The sequence below is a fragment of the Dendrobium catenatum genome, unplaced genomic scaffold (assembly GCF_001605985.2).
Source record: "Dendrobium catenatum unplaced genomic scaffold, ASM160598v2 fragScaff_scaffold_716, whole genome shotgun sequence".
Lineage (NCBI taxonomy): Eukaryota > Viridiplantae > Streptophyta > Magnoliopsida > Asparagales > Orchidaceae > Dendrobium > Dendrobium catenatum.
Genome location: NW_021319178.1, coordinates 2,419,941 through 2,440,198, shown reverse-complemented (window position 1 = coordinate 2,440,198; position 20,258 = coordinate 2,419,941). Strand labels below are relative to the sequence as shown.

The 20,258-nt window shown below is 34.3% G+C and overlaps 1 protein-coding gene and 1 long non-coding RNA gene across 2 annotated transcripts; both read left to right on the top strand.

Moving 5' to 3' along the window:
- The first annotated feature begins 4,393 nt into the window (after positions 1–4,393).
- LOC110092423 (proteasome subunit beta type-2-A-like) lies at positions 4,394–18,190 on the top strand. The gene is made up of 3 exons (XM_020816961.2): positions 4,394–4,621; positions 4,705–4,828; positions 17,654–18,190. The coding sequence occupies exons 1-3, from the start codon at positions 4,464–4,466 to the stop codon at positions 17,969–17,971; spliced, it is 600 nt and encodes a 199-aa protein (XP_020672620.1). The 5' UTR covers positions 4,394–4,463; the 3' UTR covers positions 17,972–18,190.
- LOC114579937 lies at positions 4,835–6,345 on the top strand. The gene is made up of 2 exons (XR_003701179.1): positions 4,835–5,593; positions 5,698–6,345. It is a non-coding gene; the product is annotated as an uncharacterized LOC114579937 (long non-coding RNA).
- Positions 18,191–20,258: the final 2,068 nt, after the last annotated feature.

The following is a 20,258-nucleotide window of genomic DNA, read 5'->3' as shown; positions in this document are numbered from 1 at the left end:
GGAATATTGAATTAACTACCTGAAAACATTTATCCCAGTAGCCAAATTCCCAATCATCTTGATGTTACTCACAATTGCCTTTAACAGACAATGGGAAGTCCACCATCTAGATGTGGCTAAAGCCTTTCTACACGACAAACTGACATACACCATTTACATGAAACAACCCCAAGGATATGAGGACACTCAACACCCGAACCACGTTTGCCTTCTTCACAAGGCGATATATGGACTCAAACAGGCCCCAAGACAATGGTTTACAACTTTTTAAGCATTTCTATAACAAATAGGCTTCCACTCGAGCAAAGCAGACCCATCACTACTCATACTCTCTCAAGAAGATTCCCAGATTTATCTACTCACATATGTTGACGACATCTTACTCACAGGTAATAACAATACTCTGATCTCTAACATCATCTTGCAACTACATCAAACATTTGCCATGAAACATTTAGGCACATCCAACAACTTTCTTGGCATCAACATCACCTTTCATGACCAACCCCTCTTTCTATCTCAAACTCACTACGCCACATCCATTCTCACCACAGCAAGCCTCCACCTATGCAAACCTCTATCCAACCCCTCTTGTACAAAACCCCCACCAAATATACTACCCGACCCTCTCCTCAACAACCCCCAAACTTACAGACAACTCACAGGATCTCTAGAATACCTCACCATCACCAGACTGAACATAGCCTACCATGTCAACCTACTATGTCAACACATGCATAACTCATAACCATATCATGCATACCTCCTCAAACGATTACTCAGGTACATCAAAGGCACACTCAACTATGGCATTCCGATCTCCTGTGGACCACTTCAACTCCACTCATACTTAGATGCAGATTGAGCAAGCGACACAGACACACGAAAATCCACCTCAAGATACTACTCATTTCTCGGCAACACTGTGATATCATGGAGCATTAAGAAACATCATTCTGTAGCAAGATCATCCACAGAGACATAATACAGAGCTTTGACAACGGCCATCACAAACATCATATGGCTATGCCAATTACTACAAGACTTCAAAGTACCCACTTTGCATCCGATGGATCTCCACTGTGACAATACCTCAACCATAGCACTAGCCAACAATCCCGTATTCTACGCAATGACGAAACACATAGAGATCGACCACCACTTCATTCGACACCAGATCCATTCCAAAATCATACGAGTTCTTCCGATCAGCACTTAGGATCAGATCCCCAACATCCTCACCAAACCCATGTCCACAACGCGCTTCCAGCATCTCCGCGGCAAACTGACGGTTCGCAACGAACCATCAGCTTGATGGGCCATATAAAGGACAGACAATTTCCTCTCACAGGCGAGGCCTAACAGATTACATGGCCTCATGCATCCCAACCATCCATCTGTAACCGACAACATATATCTCAACTATACACATGTACACACAAAACTCTATAAATACCCAAGTACCTCCATGTAATAATGACACAAGAAATAATAGATGTTGCATTAAACACTGCAGCTTTTCCAGATTCTCTCTTTTCAGCTCCTTCTTTACGAATGTCAGATTTGTTCGTCTGTTTTTGGTTTCTGGCAATGTCTTTGCTATTTTCTTTTATGCTTTGAGAAACAGATGACCTGTACAAAGATCTGCTTGATTGAAATATTGTGTTGTGTTATCTATGCAAATGATTTGTTTCAAATATTAGGGAAACGTCTTAGGTCTTTTTTTCCTTCTTTCCAAAACAGAAACAATAGTAAACATTGCAGTTCCATTGCAAAATAAAACAATCAAAAGAATTTCATTTCGAAATTGAGCTCTCAATTTTTGTTAGATTTTAAAGGTGGCTGATATTTTCTTCCTTAGTCACTTAAATATTTAAAATTAAATTTATAATAAATTAAAACCTTATAATAAGTAGGAATGATAAGTGTTTTTTTTTAAATTGGTTATTTATATTTGAAGAGAGCTTGATAAATTAATTATATTTAAATACAATAATTAGAATAGATTGATAGATAAATTTGATTAGATCTTTAATTGATTTTTTTTTATAAAACTAAACCTTTGTTTGTTTCAGCATATTAAGAACAGTTGAACCGAATTCCTTTTATGTAAAATATAGAAGCTCCCTAACAATGGAACATTTCCTTTTTTTTCTTTAAAATTGCCTGTTATATTAAATTTGAATTATATTATTTATGAAGTGTGATTTTAAACTTCCAGCTCATTTTTAGTTTGGATATTTGTATGTATGATATGATGGATTTATATTTAATTTTAAGATTAGATTGTCATATTATTATGTTAATTTTATTAAATTTTAATAATCTTATTTTTTATTACGTTATTCGGTTGGACTTCGGTTGAATCATGAACCTCTCATTCTTTCAGTTCGTTGTCCGGTCTGATTTTCATAACCTTGATTTTTTTCATATAATACAACAAACAATAATCTCTTGGAGCCTATAGTTTTTTTTTTTCGTGCTTGTAAGAAAATAGAACTATATAAGGAACTAATATTGAAAAATAACACGAGAAATGAGAGTCACAAGAAGTTGTTGTCAATGTCGAATGCAAGGCACCATTTATGATTGTGATGAGATTGTTTTTTAAAATAATTTTTTAGTATAATTTTTTTTGAAATTGGGTCCCGCTACCACGTCATCTTGTGACACACTTGGCGGTGTCCACTAGTCCCTCGGCCAGTCTACCAGCAACCAGCCCCATAGGTGCAGGACCCACAATTCTTTTCTGATTTCATTCCATGACAATCCTATTTTGGCCAATCAATAATGAGTCCAAAAAGCTTATTATTATTTTTTCTTTTTATTTGCTTAGCTCTATTGATATCTATAAAATTTTATCTTTTTTACTTTATTTTGAGCTTTTTGCTCATATACATGTAAAAATTCCATTACATTAATGAAAATGGGCACTACCCTCAAATTTCCTAAAATATAAAGTGGCCATGGATCTTTTTATAGTTGGCGGTTAAATTCTAAAAAATATATATTTAGTTAATTAATCAAGGGGGGCTTATATACATAACACTTAAAATTCACTCTTTTAAGTATTTATTGTCTAAAATTTACTATTCTTTTAAGTATTTATTGTATGAAATTTACTATTTACTCCTTAAAATTCAAAATTTCAATCTCTTCATTACTATTCACTCATGCTAGCCAGTCCTATCACCTTCACACCAGCGATGACTATTAGGTGCGAATTATGGATCGGAGTTGCGTTCATATCCTATGAATGTGTGCAGTAAAAACGCAATGTGCAGAGTAATTGTGCTTTTATTGTGCAAACTCACAGAGTCCGAACAGTTCTTCGATCCGGACTCCGCACGGAATAATCTCTCTACACAGGCTACTAATTCAATGAGTGCCCTTCTCTAACCTTATCCCTTTGTAGCTCTTCTTGGTGAAAACTCATTGCTACTCTTTCCCATAAAATCTTATGTGACTTTCTTGCCCCCGTTATGACCATTCCCTGTTACAATCTTTTCATTTTTTTTCTTATGAATCTGCTGCAACATAGGACCGGATCCCCGTTACAACCTTTTCATCATGAAGAAACCTAATGAGATTAGGTCATGACTTTTTTGTCTCTTGGTTTGGTGAGGGTTTCATTCTGGTGATGAAGATTAATTATATATTTATATGCTATATTTTATAAATAATAAAATTTTAATGTTAAATATATAAAATTGGGCTATTTTTAAGTGCCATCCCCGTTAATGTATTTCCCCTCATGCTGAGGAACAATTATTACATCCTCTTACCGAATGTAGAGCTACGTTCGGCCGCCAATAACATGTCGCCACGCGCTCTTACTCTTTACCGCGCGTATTGCGAGGTATTACGACTTGACCTGGACCTGAACCCAGGAATGCTATGTTCGCGTATTGCGAGGTATTACTCGGTATTTTCTCGGTATTGCTAGGTATTGCTTGATAATAACGAGAAATACAGCTCTGTGAAGACAAATACCGAGTAATACCGAGAAATACCGAGTTGTACCGAGTTTTTTCTTACGAGTTTTTCTAGAAAAACTCGGTATTTACTAGAAATACCGAATTGTACCGAGTTTTTCTAGAAATACCGAGTTTCTCGATACAACTTGGTATTTCTCGGTATTACTCGGTATTTGCTGATATTGCTTGGTATTTGCTCGGTATTGGTTATTGTCGAGCAAAATCGATCAATACCTAGCAATACCGAGCAATACCTAGCAAAATCGAGAAATACCAAGCCATCCTGGGTTCGTTATGGGCCGGATTGTCGGGCCGCACGATAAATAGTGAGAATGTGTGGCACGATTCTATTGGCGGCCGAACATAGAGCTACGTCCTGTGATCCGGACCAAATAAAAGTTCCATGCTGAGTAGGCTCCTTGACCCCTACCCGTCTGCACAAAACACAGTTTGCATTTCGTCTGACGGTGGTATTCAGCGGTAGCGATGGAGTGCGTGTTCGGGCTTGTCGGCGACGGATTCGCCGTGATTGTGGCGGACACATCGGCCGTCCATAGCATCCTCGTCCACAAATCAAACGAAGACAAGATCATGATCCTCGACTCTCATAAGCTCCTTGGTGTTTCCGGCGAAGCCGGCGATCGGTATCGCATCTTTCTAACCCTCCATCTCTCTTCTTTCGACTATTCGATGCCTATTCACCTTCACTGGTTTATCTTTTTCGCAGGGCTCAGTTTACCGAATACATCCAGAAGAACGTGCATCTCTACCAGTTCAGGAATGGCATCGCGTTGACTACCGCAGCTGCCGCCAACTTCACCAGAGGCGAACTCGCCACCGCCCTTAGAAAGGTCTTTTTTTTCACCTTGATCTCTTGATCTTTCAGTACGCAGCGCTTTTTTAGGGTTTAGTAATTATTTGTGCGGGGGTCATGGTTTAGGATCGTGTTGATGCATTGAGTATGGATGTGCAGTGGTTTGATATACTAGATCTAAACGAGTTTGATGCTTGTTTTCATGGATATTCATGGTTAATTATTTGGTTTGATTGTTGAGATAGGATGCTTAGTGGATTACTTGCGGTTATATCATTGATTCTGGTTCCAATTAATGCATCGTTACTGTGTCCTAAACTTTGAATTGGTTGGGATTGTTATGGGTTCCCAATGTATAAACTGAAATTTACAGGAAGATTATTTGTGTTTCTCTTGTTTAAAAACCAGAATAAATCACGTACTTTGAATCTGCCTCTACAGAGTCGTTTGTTCAACGCCCAGATAAATTAGGTACTATGAAGCTGCTACTTTGATCAGAGTTATCAGCGTTGAAAACAGTGTACATATTGCCAGGACTTTGTTGGAGTGCATATGCTACAACATGCAATGCTGATATATCTAATTTTTATGATTATTTTCTTCTGTAAATTTACTTTGAAACTGTTATTTGGAAAACTTTAAAGTTGTTTGTACTTTATGTAGTATTATGCTCTTCAACAAAGAGAACTAACGGACTAATTTCGGAGATGAGCTATGGTAGGAGCAGGATATAGGTCCATTGGAGGTGCCATTGAGCTTTATTGGGCAGGTGACATTTGTGTTGACTGCAGCACATTCAATTGTATGACCGGCATTTTTTACCTTAAAACACAATCCAATTTTAATTCCCTTATGATATTTTGTAACATGTACAAATGAAATTTATAAGCTCAAAATTCATTGTAGAATTCAATTGGAGTTATGTAACATATACAACTAAAGTGCCAATTGACTCCATATGCTTCATGGAGAACTAGAGAAAACAGCATTTTTCCTATGACTTTCTCTCTCACTCGCAGAGAGAATAAAATGTAATTTGCCCCAACTATCACTATCCTTTGGAAATTCAAAGAGCTATCGAAGGAAAGGAATACAGCTCTCCCTTGGCCAAGGGAGAGGGCATTGAAGAGAAGAAAATATCCTTCGTTGCAAGTATGCTTGCTTCCTGTGCAAGCTTGGCTCTTCGACTAAGGAGGCAAGTTAGGAAAGCCGACCACCACATAAAACGTAAGCAAGCACTTGGGTGTTGTTGCCAACAACCAGATTTGAGTTATGTCATAAGACTTTATTTAGAAATTGATTAAATCTTCTACTAAATGCGTTGGGAATCAACATATTGTGGTGGTGTTGGAAGCAACATGGGAAGGACCTCTAGTTGGCTTTCCTGGTATGTTGTATGTTTAAGCTTTGTAGGCTGAAGCTTATTATCTTCTGATTTTTATGTTACATATACAAACTTATGCTACAACTTTGGATTAAAACAATTTGTAATCATGAATTCTTCCCAATCTATGAAATTAGAGACTAAGCTTCCCAGGGCTATATTAAGCCTTATTTTTTCTTTTTTCTTGGGTTGAGGTACTTAGTCCCCAAATCCCCAAGTAATCACACTTGAGCCATTGACTTCATTGGATTAATTGTTGGTCCTATTTGGTTTGGTGTATTTAGAAAACCTGCATAGTAAATTAGGTTAATTTGAATACATTTACTTTGCAATAGATTTGTAAAGGAAATGATCTATGAAATATAATAATTTTATTTTAACTTAAACCTAACACAAAATACTTTACATTATACTAAGTTTTCTCTCAACTATAGACGTACCTAATACATGGACCTCCTACCAATGTTGTTTCCGAGTGGTTGATGTATGCAATCTTAACCCTGCATTTGGGTGCAAACATGATGTTTTCGACCTGGGATTTATATATTATAATATATACAGTTTAACCACCACTCAAAGTCTGCCCTCTAGTTTTCACCCAGCCATATATCCCCTTCATACATATCTCATCTCTATATAAAGCTTTTTATTTATACTCATTTTTAATGTTAACTTAACTATTATTTTTTTATTAGTTTATAATATAGTTTATCTTTTTTTGCTCTTTTAAGAAAGCTTCTTTCTTAGAAGTCTTATGTAATCATTTTCTTCATATATCATTTTCATCCATCCTTGATGACTCTTTCATTTAATAAGATCTTCTTTAAAAAAAAAAATTTATTTTCCTTTAATGCAATCTATGCAGGCCCTTTCCTTATCTTTGGCTACTTCATATCTATCTTTTTTATCATTTTTATTATGTAATCTATTATCTGAATATCATAAAGAGTTATGGCTTTGGCTTTGCTTAATAACTTGTTTACAAGTGTTCTAGCTTATTTATAATTTTAATTTTATTACTAGGTTTTTGTTTTTGCTCATTTTGAAGAGGTTGTTTTTCCCAGATGTATTTTTTTCACCTCTTGACACTACACATTCTACAAAGAGTTCTAGAAAAGAAAGGGGTTAATAATGCTTATATTCAAGCCATTAAGGATATGCATACAGGAGTTGTTACTTGTGTTCAAACACAAGGTGGTTTGACCAAGTATTTTCCTATTTTAGTTTGATTACATTAAGGATCATCCTTAAGCCCATATCTTTTTTACTTTAGTCTTTGTATGTCTCACTAGACATTTGCAAGAGGTTGATGGTGATATTTTTCTTGTTGATAAGACTAGAGAGGGAGTTGAAGGTAAGCTTGAATTATGGAGGTCAACCTTAGAGTCTAAAAGTTTTCGTTTGAGTAGATCTAAAACTAAATATATGGATTGTAATTTTATTAGTAATAGATCTAGTGGGGGGATTGTTACTTTGGGCGATCAAGTCATTAATAAGAGTACATGTTTTAGATATCTTGGTTGCATTGTTGAGACTTGAAAGTGATGGATAAATAGATGTGGGTATTATTAGTAGAATTCAAGTTGGATGTTTGAAGTGGAGGAATGCATCGAGCTTATTGTGTGATAGAAAAGTCCCCCTCAAACTTAAGAGAAAATTCTATAAGATGGTGGTGAGACCTGCAATGCTTCATGGTGCAAAATGTTGGCCATTAAAAGAGAAGAATAATATTAAGCAAGTGTTGCAGAGATGAGGATGCTTAGTGGATGAGTTGCTTTACTCTTAGAGGCAAGATATAAAATGAGCATATATGTGAAAATGTTGGAGTAGCTCCAGTGGAAGATAAGATTATTTTCTTTGATGTTTTGGTCACATAAAATGACGGCCTTCCGATGACCGGGTTAGGAGAGTAGATGTAGTTGATTTGGCTTATGTTAAAAAAGGTAGAGCTAGACATAAAAAAACTTGGTTAGAAAATAGTAGAATTGACCTGGTGATATTCTTCTTGTTGATAAGACTAGAGAGGGAGTTGAAGGTAAGCTTGAATTATGGAGGTTAACCTTAGAGTCTAAATATTTTCATTTTAGTAGATCTAAAACTGAATATATATATATATATATATATATATATATATATATATATATCGGCATATTAGTAAAATCAAAGTTAAAGTGGCTTTAAAAAAGATTAAGTGTGAAAACTTTGTTTGACTATTTTAATAGAGGTGTGGAAATGCTTAAGAGACAAAGGAATTTTTTTGCTTACTAAACTTTTCAATATTAATTTAAAGGCTAAAAATATACCATATGAGTGGAGAAGGAGTGTGTTGATCTATACTTTTAAGAGTAAAAGTGATGCACAATGGTGTACGAATTATAGAGGAATTAAGTTAATGGGTCATATTTTATAACTTTGGGTGAGAGTTATTGAGCATAAGTTATGATGTGATTCTAATGTTTCTCAGACCAATTTGGATTCATGCCCGAACCCGTTGGGTCAGTTTCGGGTTGGACTTAAACCCGACCTGTGACACGATTTTGACAGCCCTAGTTTTAGATATCTTGGTTGCATTGTTTAGAGTGATGGTGAAATAGATGGGGGTACTATTAGTAGAATTCAAGTTGGATGTTTGAAGTGGAGGAATGCATCGGACTTGTTGTGTGATAGAAAAGTCCTCCTCAAACTTAAGGGAAAATTCTATAAGATTATGGTGAGACCTGCAATGTTTTATGGTGCAAAATGTTGGCCATTAAAAGAGAAGCGTAATATTAAGCAAGTATTGTAGAGATGAGGATGCTCAATGGATGAGTTGCTTTACTCTTAGAGACAAGATACAAAATGAGCATATATGCGAAAAGGTTGGAGTAGCTCTAGTGGAAGATAAAATTGTTGCCTTAGATGGTTTGGTCACATAAAACGACGTCCTTCCGATGATCTGGTTAGGAGAGTTCATGTGAGCTATGAGGCTCAATAAGCTATGCACATTTAAATAACAATTACATTGCATTAAAAATTATAACATTCAAATCTTCAGTTAAATCATAACAAGAAAATCTAATACAATGCATTGTGGTATAAATCTTTTTCTTTCATTGTATACTATACTGAATATCAACTTTATACTTTTAAAAGATTGGCTTAATTTTCATAAATATATTCAATCGAGTCCAGGTAAAACTTGATAATATCGTCATTGAATTACATAGGGGTCCCTTTTGCTTCTTTAGAGGTCCCTTTTGCCCCACCTGCTATACAGGTAGCATATTCTCAAGGGTCTCTTTTGCCCCATTTACAATGCAGGTTTTATCTTGTATCCCTTTTGCCCACCTGATATTGTAGACTTCATATCATAGTTTAACCAATCTTTATTAGTTTGATATTCAGTATGATATGCTTATATTCTTTATAAACATTCAAGAACTTGTATTTATTTGTTGCATATAAAGAATTTCTGCATGACATGCAGAATAACAATAATTTTCAATGCATTATTAACTAAGTAGAGATTAACATTATTATGCTTATTTATTCATTAACTTTTCTTTGTTCATATGAAGATGAATTTACTTATACATAATCATTTGACTGTCATATGCATAATATGAAACCATTTGTTTTAATGATTGTCTTTATGAATTTTCATTAGAATGAATATACATTTCTACAATGATATCATGTCCTCTTAAATAAAACTTTGCATTACTTCTCTGACGAATAATCTCTTCCACACCTACACCACTTAACCCTCTCCTTTGATACACTAACCCAAAATTTTCTTTCTGCATAAATCTATGAATAATCATACCATACAAATAGGTTATAATTTTTGAAATGCTACTAAATTTAGGTGACATAAAAGGTAAAGATCAATAATATACTTCTTACCTTCTTCTTCCTTTAAATTTCCTCTCTTAAACTTCCTTCACATGAACTTTACTGCACAAAATCTGCATTGCACTGTTTCCATCGACTTTCATTCCAATCAATAATGCCGAAATCCTTTCTTGCTGCCACTGGACCATTCCCTCCAATATTGTGCTGAAATCCTCCTTATTTCTTCCTGTTATAACCGCAGGAACTCTGCCCTAGCCAAACCCCTCCCTTCTAGCAATCTTCCTATACTAGCTGCACTCCTTTCCTTGGCAACAGATTTCAATTCTTTTCCTGTACTAGCTGCCCAAGCCAACTAGTCCTTGTTCTTTCTTGCACGCGTTCTCCACTTCCTCCAGCGAACCATAACGGGAGGAAGAGTCGTCCACGGTTATGCTGATAAGAGCAATGGGAAGTGGGTCCCACCTTCTAACCGCAAATGCTCTTCTAATACATCCTTTCAGGATTATCAATATTTTAATTTAAATTATCCTAATAATTATATCAACTAACTTACTCATAACATAAATCTATTTATCTAAATACTAAAATAAATTAGTTTATGTATAGATAAATACCTGAAATTTTTGGTTCTCACAACAATGGAGAAAAAATATTCATGTAATTGATCCTACGTAGTGGGATAAAGGCTAGTTGTTGTTGTTGACACTACAAAAGTCTCTTTAGATTTATTTCACAGCTAAAGTAGTCCTTGTAGATGAGGTTGTTTTTTAAGTGCAACTAGCCATTTTATTCCAAAAGATTGCTTCAACTTGAAGTTTGAATTCACCTCTATTGACAACAATTTATGGAATATTAAAAATGATCACGTTTTATGTTACTCCATTTTATCCCAAGGAAATTTTTTATTTTGATTATGTTTTTGTAGTTCTAAGATGAACATAAATAACTCTTTGTTGTGTACTCCACTTCCTCCAGGAGTTATTTCATGAGCTTTGCAAAATAGTCTTCCTTTCCTAACTAGCAAAAAAAAAGCCTGTTTGTTACTTTGTAGGCCCACACTTGAAAATATTTTACTGCCGTTCTGCTTTGTTACGTATGGTTGAAGTTTTAATTGTTTATTTTCTTAATGTTATTGGACCAGATGATATATGTGTTATTTAATGTTTTTCTTTATGGAACATGACAGAAGTATGCAACTCAAGGTATAAATTATATTATAATGGATAGGCATCACTATGTAGCTTCTGTCATTCGTTATAATGGTTGAGTTTGGTTTTGAGCTGAGGTCTGTTTGAGGCTGCTGCAAGCAACGTGTGCAGATGGGTGATTTACCATCCTCTTCTGCAATAAAATTGTAGTGGCAGGGCTAAACCCGTGCCCTGGAGTGCAGGGACAAATAAACCATTAGCTATAAAGTTTCTTTTTTTGAGAAATTTTGATCTGTTTGGCGGTTAAGAAGTTTGATGCTAACTAGGTTCTAAAACAAGTAGGAGAACACTAGGAATGCAGCATGACTCTTCCTTTCAATAAAACATGAATCAACACCAACTAAATGAAACTTAATAGTAAATATATATAAATGATTAGGAAACCTTGCAAGAAACAAACTAAAATATAAAATAAACTTCCCTCAAAAACAATTTGAAAAGGTTACCTCACGTGCAAATCCGAAAATTAGAGAATAGCGCTCAAAGGAAAAATCAAACTAGTAGTTCGCCACAGAAATTTTGATCCTTCTCAAGTCGGCACTCCGACAAATACCAACAAACTGTCTCAACACCTTTTACTCACAATATTTGGAGAATAAAGATACAAGTGGAAGGAAAACTGTGGAGAGAATAAATAGATAGAAGACCGAGAAAAAGAAATAGATGTAGGAAGAAAATAGCTTTGAAGCTAGGAAGAAAACTCTCAGGTTTTAATTTGTAATTAGCCACAACAACCACCCTCTTCAACAGTAAACTAGCCATAATTTATAGGAGAAGAATGTCCAATTGCTCACATAAATGTGCCACTCAAATAGCCAATATAAGTCGAATCAAGACAACCACTTTTGGAGAAGATAAACACTAGTCTAGAAATTAGCAAGGAGGTGAAATGAACTACCAGGAACAGAAAATCTTCATGGAAAACCAACAACAGAGAATCCAAAGCTTCAAGGGGAACAGGAGGGTAAAAGGCCAGAAATGGGAAATATGCATGGAAAACCATCAATAGAGAATATGAAACTGGATGTAGAACAGCAAACAGCCAACTAACATGGACAGAAATGGGCCAAGTCCAATAAGAAAAAAAAAAAAATCCCAAGATTAAATACCCATGATGCTACCAAGGAGCAAGGAAACAAATTCAAGATAAGTGGAAAGTGAATGGAGAGAAATTACCGAAGAGCACGACACCTAAGCATGATCGTGGGTTGATTTTCATCATAGGGCACATTATATATATATATATATATATATATAGTCCAAAATTATGTAACATCCAAAACATTAAGAAATAAAATACAAAATATAAAATGATAATCCTTGATTGCATTAATTCTCCCATTGGTGGAAGAATCTCATCTTCTGATGAGAATGCCTCAATAACACGCTGATAGATATCAGGACGACGAATCTATAACTCCTCTGCTTCAATCTAAGAGCAGTTAGTCAAGGGATGTCCACTCCATTTAACCAGGAATCGTTGGTGCACTCCACGCCTTGTCTGGGTAGTTCGGATGTCCGAAACAACATCAATGCGATCATCTTTGGTCTGAACTGGAATAATAATGGGCAAGGTCTCTATGTCTACTGAATTAGTTGGTTCTCTGTCATATGTAGTAAGATCGATCGCATTAAACACAGGAGAAGTTCCAACATAAGGTGGGTCTTAAAAACCTCGCCTTGTAGGTACGGCGACCCTATTAGTTTAGTTGGTTGATTTTGGTTTTTGATGTAGCATGTATTTTTGCTGCATTTTGAGACAGTGAATCAATAGGATTTTTGAATCAACTAAGAGGGACAGATCAAATTGGGTCCTTGGCTTATGTGTCCTTTTGTATTTACTAGCTTTAATCTAACTTGAATTGATCAGGATAGATCTTAGTATCTTACATCCATTAGAAAGAAGGCCGTAAGCGAGACCTATATCATTTAGGAAGAGGAAAACACAATGATGGGTTTTACAATCTTATTTATTTGTAAAGTCTGATGTTTCTCATTTAGATTCTTAATTTGCATATGATATACTATATTACTATTCTATATGAGTGATCTATAAGGTTGGGGATTCACATGCCTACATGTGTGACATAGGAATCAACCTACAAGTGGGTCTTACAATTATAATGGAAATCGGATTGAATTGTTGTAGTTCATCCTTGATATGAAATCAAAAGCGTGTTTCTTCTTCTTCCTTTTTTAGTGTAGCTTGAACAACTTTTATAATATGAAGAAACACAATTATTTCATATACATTTTTTAAGCCGGCTAATTTAAGTCGATGTGTACAAGCATAAAATATGTTGGGCCTTTATTTCAAGTTATCATGCATGAAGGTTATGTGTATGAGGCTATTCGAAGTTGCTTTATTTTGCGCATGATTAACTATTTATTGAATTGGTAGAGCCATCCCATAGTCTTGAAATTAGAAACATAAAGTGCGCTAAATAATTCATGGGCTTAATAAATTCCAATTGTATTTGTTTTTCTCTTTAATTAGTCCAAAGGTTAGGTGAGTATGTGGCTATATTGTTTAATGTTTGGAAAAGATAGCATCTCCCTATCAATTTTATTAATTTTTCTCATGTTAAAAAGGCCATGAAGTTTACTTGACATATATCATTCTGGATTGAAACATTGATTTATATTGTAGGATAAGATATGAGACTCATCCTTATGGATGCATTGGTGGGTGAGAGATGATTTATGCCATAGATGTTTAACCTATTGACATTAATGCATTATGCTTGTTAGTTTTGAAATGCCAAAATGGATGGAGACTGGAGAGTTGAGTTTGCAAATCAGTAACATGAATTTTGTTTATTTTATCGTGTCAAGAATGCTGCAAGGCTCACCCCGCTAGATGCCATAGTGGAGTGATACATGATTTATGTTATAGAAAAGGCTGTGAGGATCATCTTAAACTTAACATAGCGTGGGGAGGCTAGATTTACATTGTGCAGGTTTGAGAGAGAAGCGAAGTTTGAAGGAGAATATACCTATTGTTGACATGGGCTTGTAAGTAACGAACCTAGAGTTGTAGTACCGAAATAGAGGTTTTAGTGTCTGGCTATTGCAACAAAATATTATAGATCGAAAGGGTGAGTGTTGGGAATTTTTTGGGTGGGACTTGGAAGAGTAAAGAAAATTGACATTAGAGATTTTGCTGGAGAAGAAGAGAGGATGAGGGAGGCGTCGATGTGAGAGGAAGGTGAGAGAACAAGAGAATGTGTAAGAGCAAGAGCAGAGGATGTTGCATGGTTGTGATGTGTGAGCATTAGTAGACCTTGAGAGATATGGATGTGGGTCAATAAGAAGATGTGTTGGGAGAGGATTGTTAGGGAATGTTAAGCGAGTTACTTGGAATGAGAGACAAGTGGTGAGATATGTTGATGTAGGAATTTGTAGGAGAATTGCAAGATATATGAATGCGGTTTACATGTTGATGTATAGGGCTTAGGTGTGTTGGAGAAAGAGAGGCTAAGAGACTGTCTAGTGAGATGTGAGTTGGGGAGTCACAAGATGGAGAGAGAGAGAGACGTGATATTGTTGGTGATTGGTCTCGATTGTGAGATAGAGTGAGAGAGAGAGAGAGAAAGGGTGCGAGCGGTGACAGGGAGAGCTTGCAAAGTTTAGATGTGAGCAAGATTGTGTGATCATAGGTTGTGCACATGTGATCATGGGGAGATGAGGGTCGGAGCTTTGGGAGTTCCTAGGTGGCTAGGTGTAGTTATGTATGGATGTGGATGACTTGCTTCAGATAGAAGATTATACAATATTGAGTAGTATATATATATATATATATATAGTTTAATTATTATATTATATTCATGATATCTGCAATGATATTTTACTCTAATAGATTCTTTTAAAATGCATGAATCTTAAAAAGAGGCATGTTAATTTTTTAATGAATGAATGTGATTTGTTTATCCGAGATCATATGTAATGCACAGTGGAAACAAATAAAAGTGTTTGTTAAATTATGTGCAATGAGAGATTAGAAGATAAACATTTGAAGAGGACATTTTTTAGAAGACGATGAAGATCCATTATTTTGTAATGATGTGTTATTAGATGATGAATGATTTGTGGAGGATGACAATGAAGTTATCCATCACAATTGCATGAGGAACATCACAATATTGACTTCTTTGATGGATGAATGGGCAAAATTAATAGGTCAAAATGAATGTAGCATAAAAGGTTATTATAAAAAATATGTAATTGAAATTGTAATCATCATCATATTCATTATTTTAAAAATTAGTTAATGTTCTTATTGATTTTTATTGATTAAGAAAGAGCAAGATTTTTAAGATTGAAAATGAGGAGGAAGATTAGTTGGATTCTAAAGCTGCTGATAATGAGGAAGGAGAGAAAACTATTCTCAATAATGATGATTTCAATAATGATGATTCTAATAAATGCGTATTAAATGATGAGAATTAAAGACTTATGAATTTATAAATTATAATCGTAATGGTGTAGACTACTTGTTAATGTTGATTTGGTAGTGGGAGAGACTTCTTGTTATGATCTTACTTTGATATTTTATTTGTACGTGAGAATGACATTTTTTCATATATTTTATAAATTTAAAGTTTTGATTTTGAGGGTTGCGAATCAAAACGCCTTAAACCTACATCTTGCCTCACAGATTGTAAATGTCTTAATGTTCAATATTGCAATAAATTGTTTTTCACTAGATGCACCGATATAATAGCTTTGGAGTTTGCAAATCATTGAATAAAGTGTGGACATTGTTTTTTCACTTCAATGCAAAAAGCACTAGTGCTTTGTTCCCACATTGCGCATGGACAACATTAAAATGTGCAAACTTTGTCAAAAAAATAGATAGTTTTTCAGAAGCCTGCACTTCTATACAAGTAAAAGAATAATTCAGAAAAGCATGCAAAGCCTTTGTCTTCGCTTCAAAAAAAGTTACCAAGTGTTATTTGCCTCATTGAAAGATGTATGCTTCATAAATTAACATAAAATAATCAAATATTATTTCATTGCTGAGAGTGTAGGCGCTATAAATTTAGCTGAGTTGTGTAATACTATGCTCAAGATCATTTATTTCTTTCTTCATCAAAATTGAGTTTGAGATTTAGCATGACCCAAAATTTAAAATCTTTTGTAATCTTGTTCTTTGGCATTTTTATAATATTTCAGCTGAAAGCAGGCTTAACCTCAATTATAGCATGAAAATGATTTAAGACATCTTTAGTACTGAACATTATTTCATTCATAGTACAAAAAGTTATACTATCCATTTTATATTTTTTTGATTGATCTTTTGTGCATTAATAGAAAAAACAGGAACTGTTATTTGTTCAAAGTTGTATCAAGTATTTCAACTCTGGATTCCAATCTACTTGTGCATCTACTAATATATCTCAATCTGGTGTATAAAATGGTGAGAACATATTTGATACAAGAACAAGAAGTTCATGAAATAATCTCTTAAAATAAAATGAGCATTTTGTGGAGCTCTTGTCTTACTAAAATAATTAAATTTATGATTACAACAAACAAGTGGATCAATGCCCAATTTCATTCATTTAACTGTTAAGCTTCATAAATCTTGTTCATCTCATTTCAATAGCTAAGTAAATGATTATAAACAAGTAGAACCACTCATAGAGCATCTCTGCAAGCATTAGAATAGATATCTTAAATATTTTCTTTGTTGAAAGTGGAGCATAAAACGGGTTGCATGTAAATAAGCATAAGGTCATTACAAATAAAAGAAGGCGTATGTCTATTATAGATCAAAATTTATATATAGGGAGCTACTAAATATTTAGTTAAAGGTCACAGTCTATATTTGAATTTGTGACTACTGCGTTTACCTCTAGAGCTCTTGGTCAGAAGCTCAAGTAAACTTAGGCTTCGTTTGGGATGACTTTCTTATTGCTTCTTAAAGCAGCTTTTCAGTACAAAAATTAAAAATGTTGTACTAAAAAGCAGCTTTAAGAAGCAGTAAAAAAGTTGTCCTGAATGAAGCCTTAAGCACCTGATTGCTTTATTTTCAGCATATACTGACATTCATAAGGATGCTCCAATATCCATCTAATGAAAGCACTTAGGATTTTAAGTAATTGTAGAAGATAAAATTAGAGAGAGTCGCCTTAGATGGTTTGGTCACATTAAACGGAGGCCTTCCGATGACCTGGTTAGAAAAGTTGAGATACTACATTTGACTTATGTTAAGAAAGGTATAGGTAGACCTAAAAAGACTTGGTTAGAAAATATTTGAAATTATCTTTTTCTATTAGATTTAAATGAGAATTTGACTTTTAACAAAACACAATGACGAAAAAGGATTCAAGGTTTGATGTTGTTGTTGTGGATCCATCTAATGAAAGCAGCTTAGTATCTTTGTTAATTGAGGATCCTAATCAATTTCAAACCTTGTTTGTTGTCTTGCCAGAACCCTTATTTTGTTAACATTCTACTTGCTGGCTATGATAAGGACATCGGACCATCTCTCTACTACATTGATTACATTGCAACTCTTCACAAAATCGACAAGGGTGCCTTTGGTTATGGCTCCTATTTTGCATTATCATTGATGGACAGGCATTATCACAGTGGAATGTCACTGGCTGAAGCTATCGATCTCGTCGACAAGTGCATCACAGAAATAAGATCCAGATTGGTTGTTGCTCCGCCGAACTTTTTGATCAAGATCGTCGACAAGGATGGCGCGAAGGAGTTTGCTTGGCGCGAATCCATTTCACAAGCCTGAGATCTTTCATCATAGTTTGCAATCTGTTCCAATGCCTCAAATTTCTTGCACTGAGTTCATTCTGGAATTTTAAACATTGTTGGTTTCCCCCTTGAGAAAATGGGTTGTTGCCCATAATTTAATCTTAGGAAATAGAGTTTTCAGTGCTGTATTATTGTTTCAACAATGAATGGTTGGATGCTTATCAATTATATTTGGCTTCTTTCCTTTTCTGAGTGATTTTCCTGGATCTAAAATCTGAATTTATGTGCTGATGATGGAGAGTTTTCAGTATGATCTTCTTAAATGCTGGCTGATATATCTTTGATTTTACATGCTTTGCTTTTTCAAGAATTTCGCATATCTCAATTTTGATTTGCATAGAAAATGCTTTAATAAGTGTTATTTCATTTAATATTTTTGCATAATTATATTTGGTGAATTATTTCTTCAGGATATGTTCGTTAATTTTTATATCATCTTTCCTTCTCTCTAAAGGAAGATTTTTTATTATCATCAAATTTGTTTGTTCAAAATATTTATGAACAAGCTTTCTTATAAGAAGAATTATAACTTGTATGTTTGTAAACAAGCTCGTTTGATAGCTCGAAAATGCTTACTAGATGTGTTTGTGAATAGACTTATTTGATAGTTGGAAAACTTTCGCTAGATATGTTCGCGAACAGTCTCGTCTGGTAATACTCATTATAAATGTTTGTGAACAGACTCGTTTGGTAGTTCGAAATAATTGAAAAAAATGTTCGCAAACATATTTGTTAGTTGGTTTGATAAAGCGTGATAAGGCTTGTTTGTTTAAAGCTCGAAAAACATGAAATATATTGAACATGAACCAAACACAAACTAAATATAAACGTTCATCAACTTAAACAAACCAAGTTTGAACGCGAACAAGAAAGCTCGAATCAAGCTCAAAGGAACATAAACAAGCAGATAATAAACAAATACAAATAAGCATATATTTGACTTGGCTCGGTTCATTTACAACCCTATCAAAGAGCGTGAAAGCACTAAAAGAGCCACCAAAATGGTTGCAATAACATAGAAAGGCAACATGCAAATGTTTTGTTTGCAATTTGCATCAAGCTTCCTGCATGGTAATCTTCATTACCATCGCCATCATCTGAAGGAGAAAGAGATGGCAATGGAAGGTAAGAACTCTGAAGTTAAACAACCTAAATAACTCTATATCATTATTCCAAACATCTAGAACTTTCCAAAGAGTGCTCTTACCTCTCATAACTCCAAGCCTAAGATCCCTTAAGCTCATCACAAAATCAGACAATATAAAATAACCTAGATTAAAGGCCTTTTCCTTGTAAGTATTGGTCAGATCTTCCACCTTCAAATGTTCATAATCCCTCAAGTCACTTGTAAGAAATTCCCCTACATTTTTACCAACAAATAAAAACTATCACTACTAAAATTTCAATATCACATTTACATATCCTAAAATATCTCTTCATAGACATTTCCATTATTAAATTAGATTAACCCAAACCGAGCTAGTTCTGGTTCTACATCACCACCCCTTCTAAATAAGGGCGGAACTGTTTTTTTTTTTTTTTTTCATTTCTTGAATTACTATATTTTATATATGATATTGAGTTACGTTATATAATAAAATATAATATATATATGTATGTAAGAAAAGAAGATTAGTTGTTAACACTATAATTAATATGGGTTGGCTCTTAAAACATAATATTTTGCTCAAGAGGGTGGGCCAATAGGCTTCCTTTAAATGAAAATTTGATGGTGCAATCCTAGTTATAGCATGTAACTGATCGATTGAATTACATCAACAAGTTAAGTGTGAAGATTCTTAAATGATTATTGAACGTCAATTATGAAAATAAATGATTAATATAAATAAATAAAGAATAATATGAGATTGATAGATGAATATATATGACATATAATAGATGGACGTATGAAAATATCACATTAAAGTTGGATGTTCTGACTTACTTTTCATAAATATTTTCATAATTATATTTACATGATAACACAACGCTTTTTTTTTGTACCTACTACAACGGTTTAAACACCTACAAAATTATTTGCAGTGGTTTCTAAACTATTGCAAATCCGTTATATGACTCATATTTGTTCTAGATGGAAATGACTTCGCTGCGGTTCAAGAATTGTTACTATGGGAAAGCTTTAGAAGCGCTTTTAATAGGGGTTAAATCTGTTGTTAAATGGTAGGACTGATTAAAAAATATATATAATGCAAAAATTTCAATTTTTTTTAATCTGTAGCCTAGCCAAGCTGTACACAGACTCA

Excerpts from the sequence above, each read along its gene's own strand:
- LOC110092423 (XM_020816961.2), top strand. The coding sequence starts at position 4,464 with ATGGAGTGCGTGTTCGGGCTTGTCGGCGACGGATTCGCCGTGATTGTG. Across the intron at positions 4,622-4,704 it reads TCCGGCGAAGCCGGCGATCG|GGCTCAGTTTACCGAATACA; the intron begins GTATCGCATCTT and ends TCTTTTTCGCAG. Across the intron at positions 4,829-17,653 it reads TCGCCACCGCCCTTAGAAAG|AACCCTTATTTTGTTAACAT; the intron begins GTCTTTTTTTTC and ends TTGTCTTGCCAG.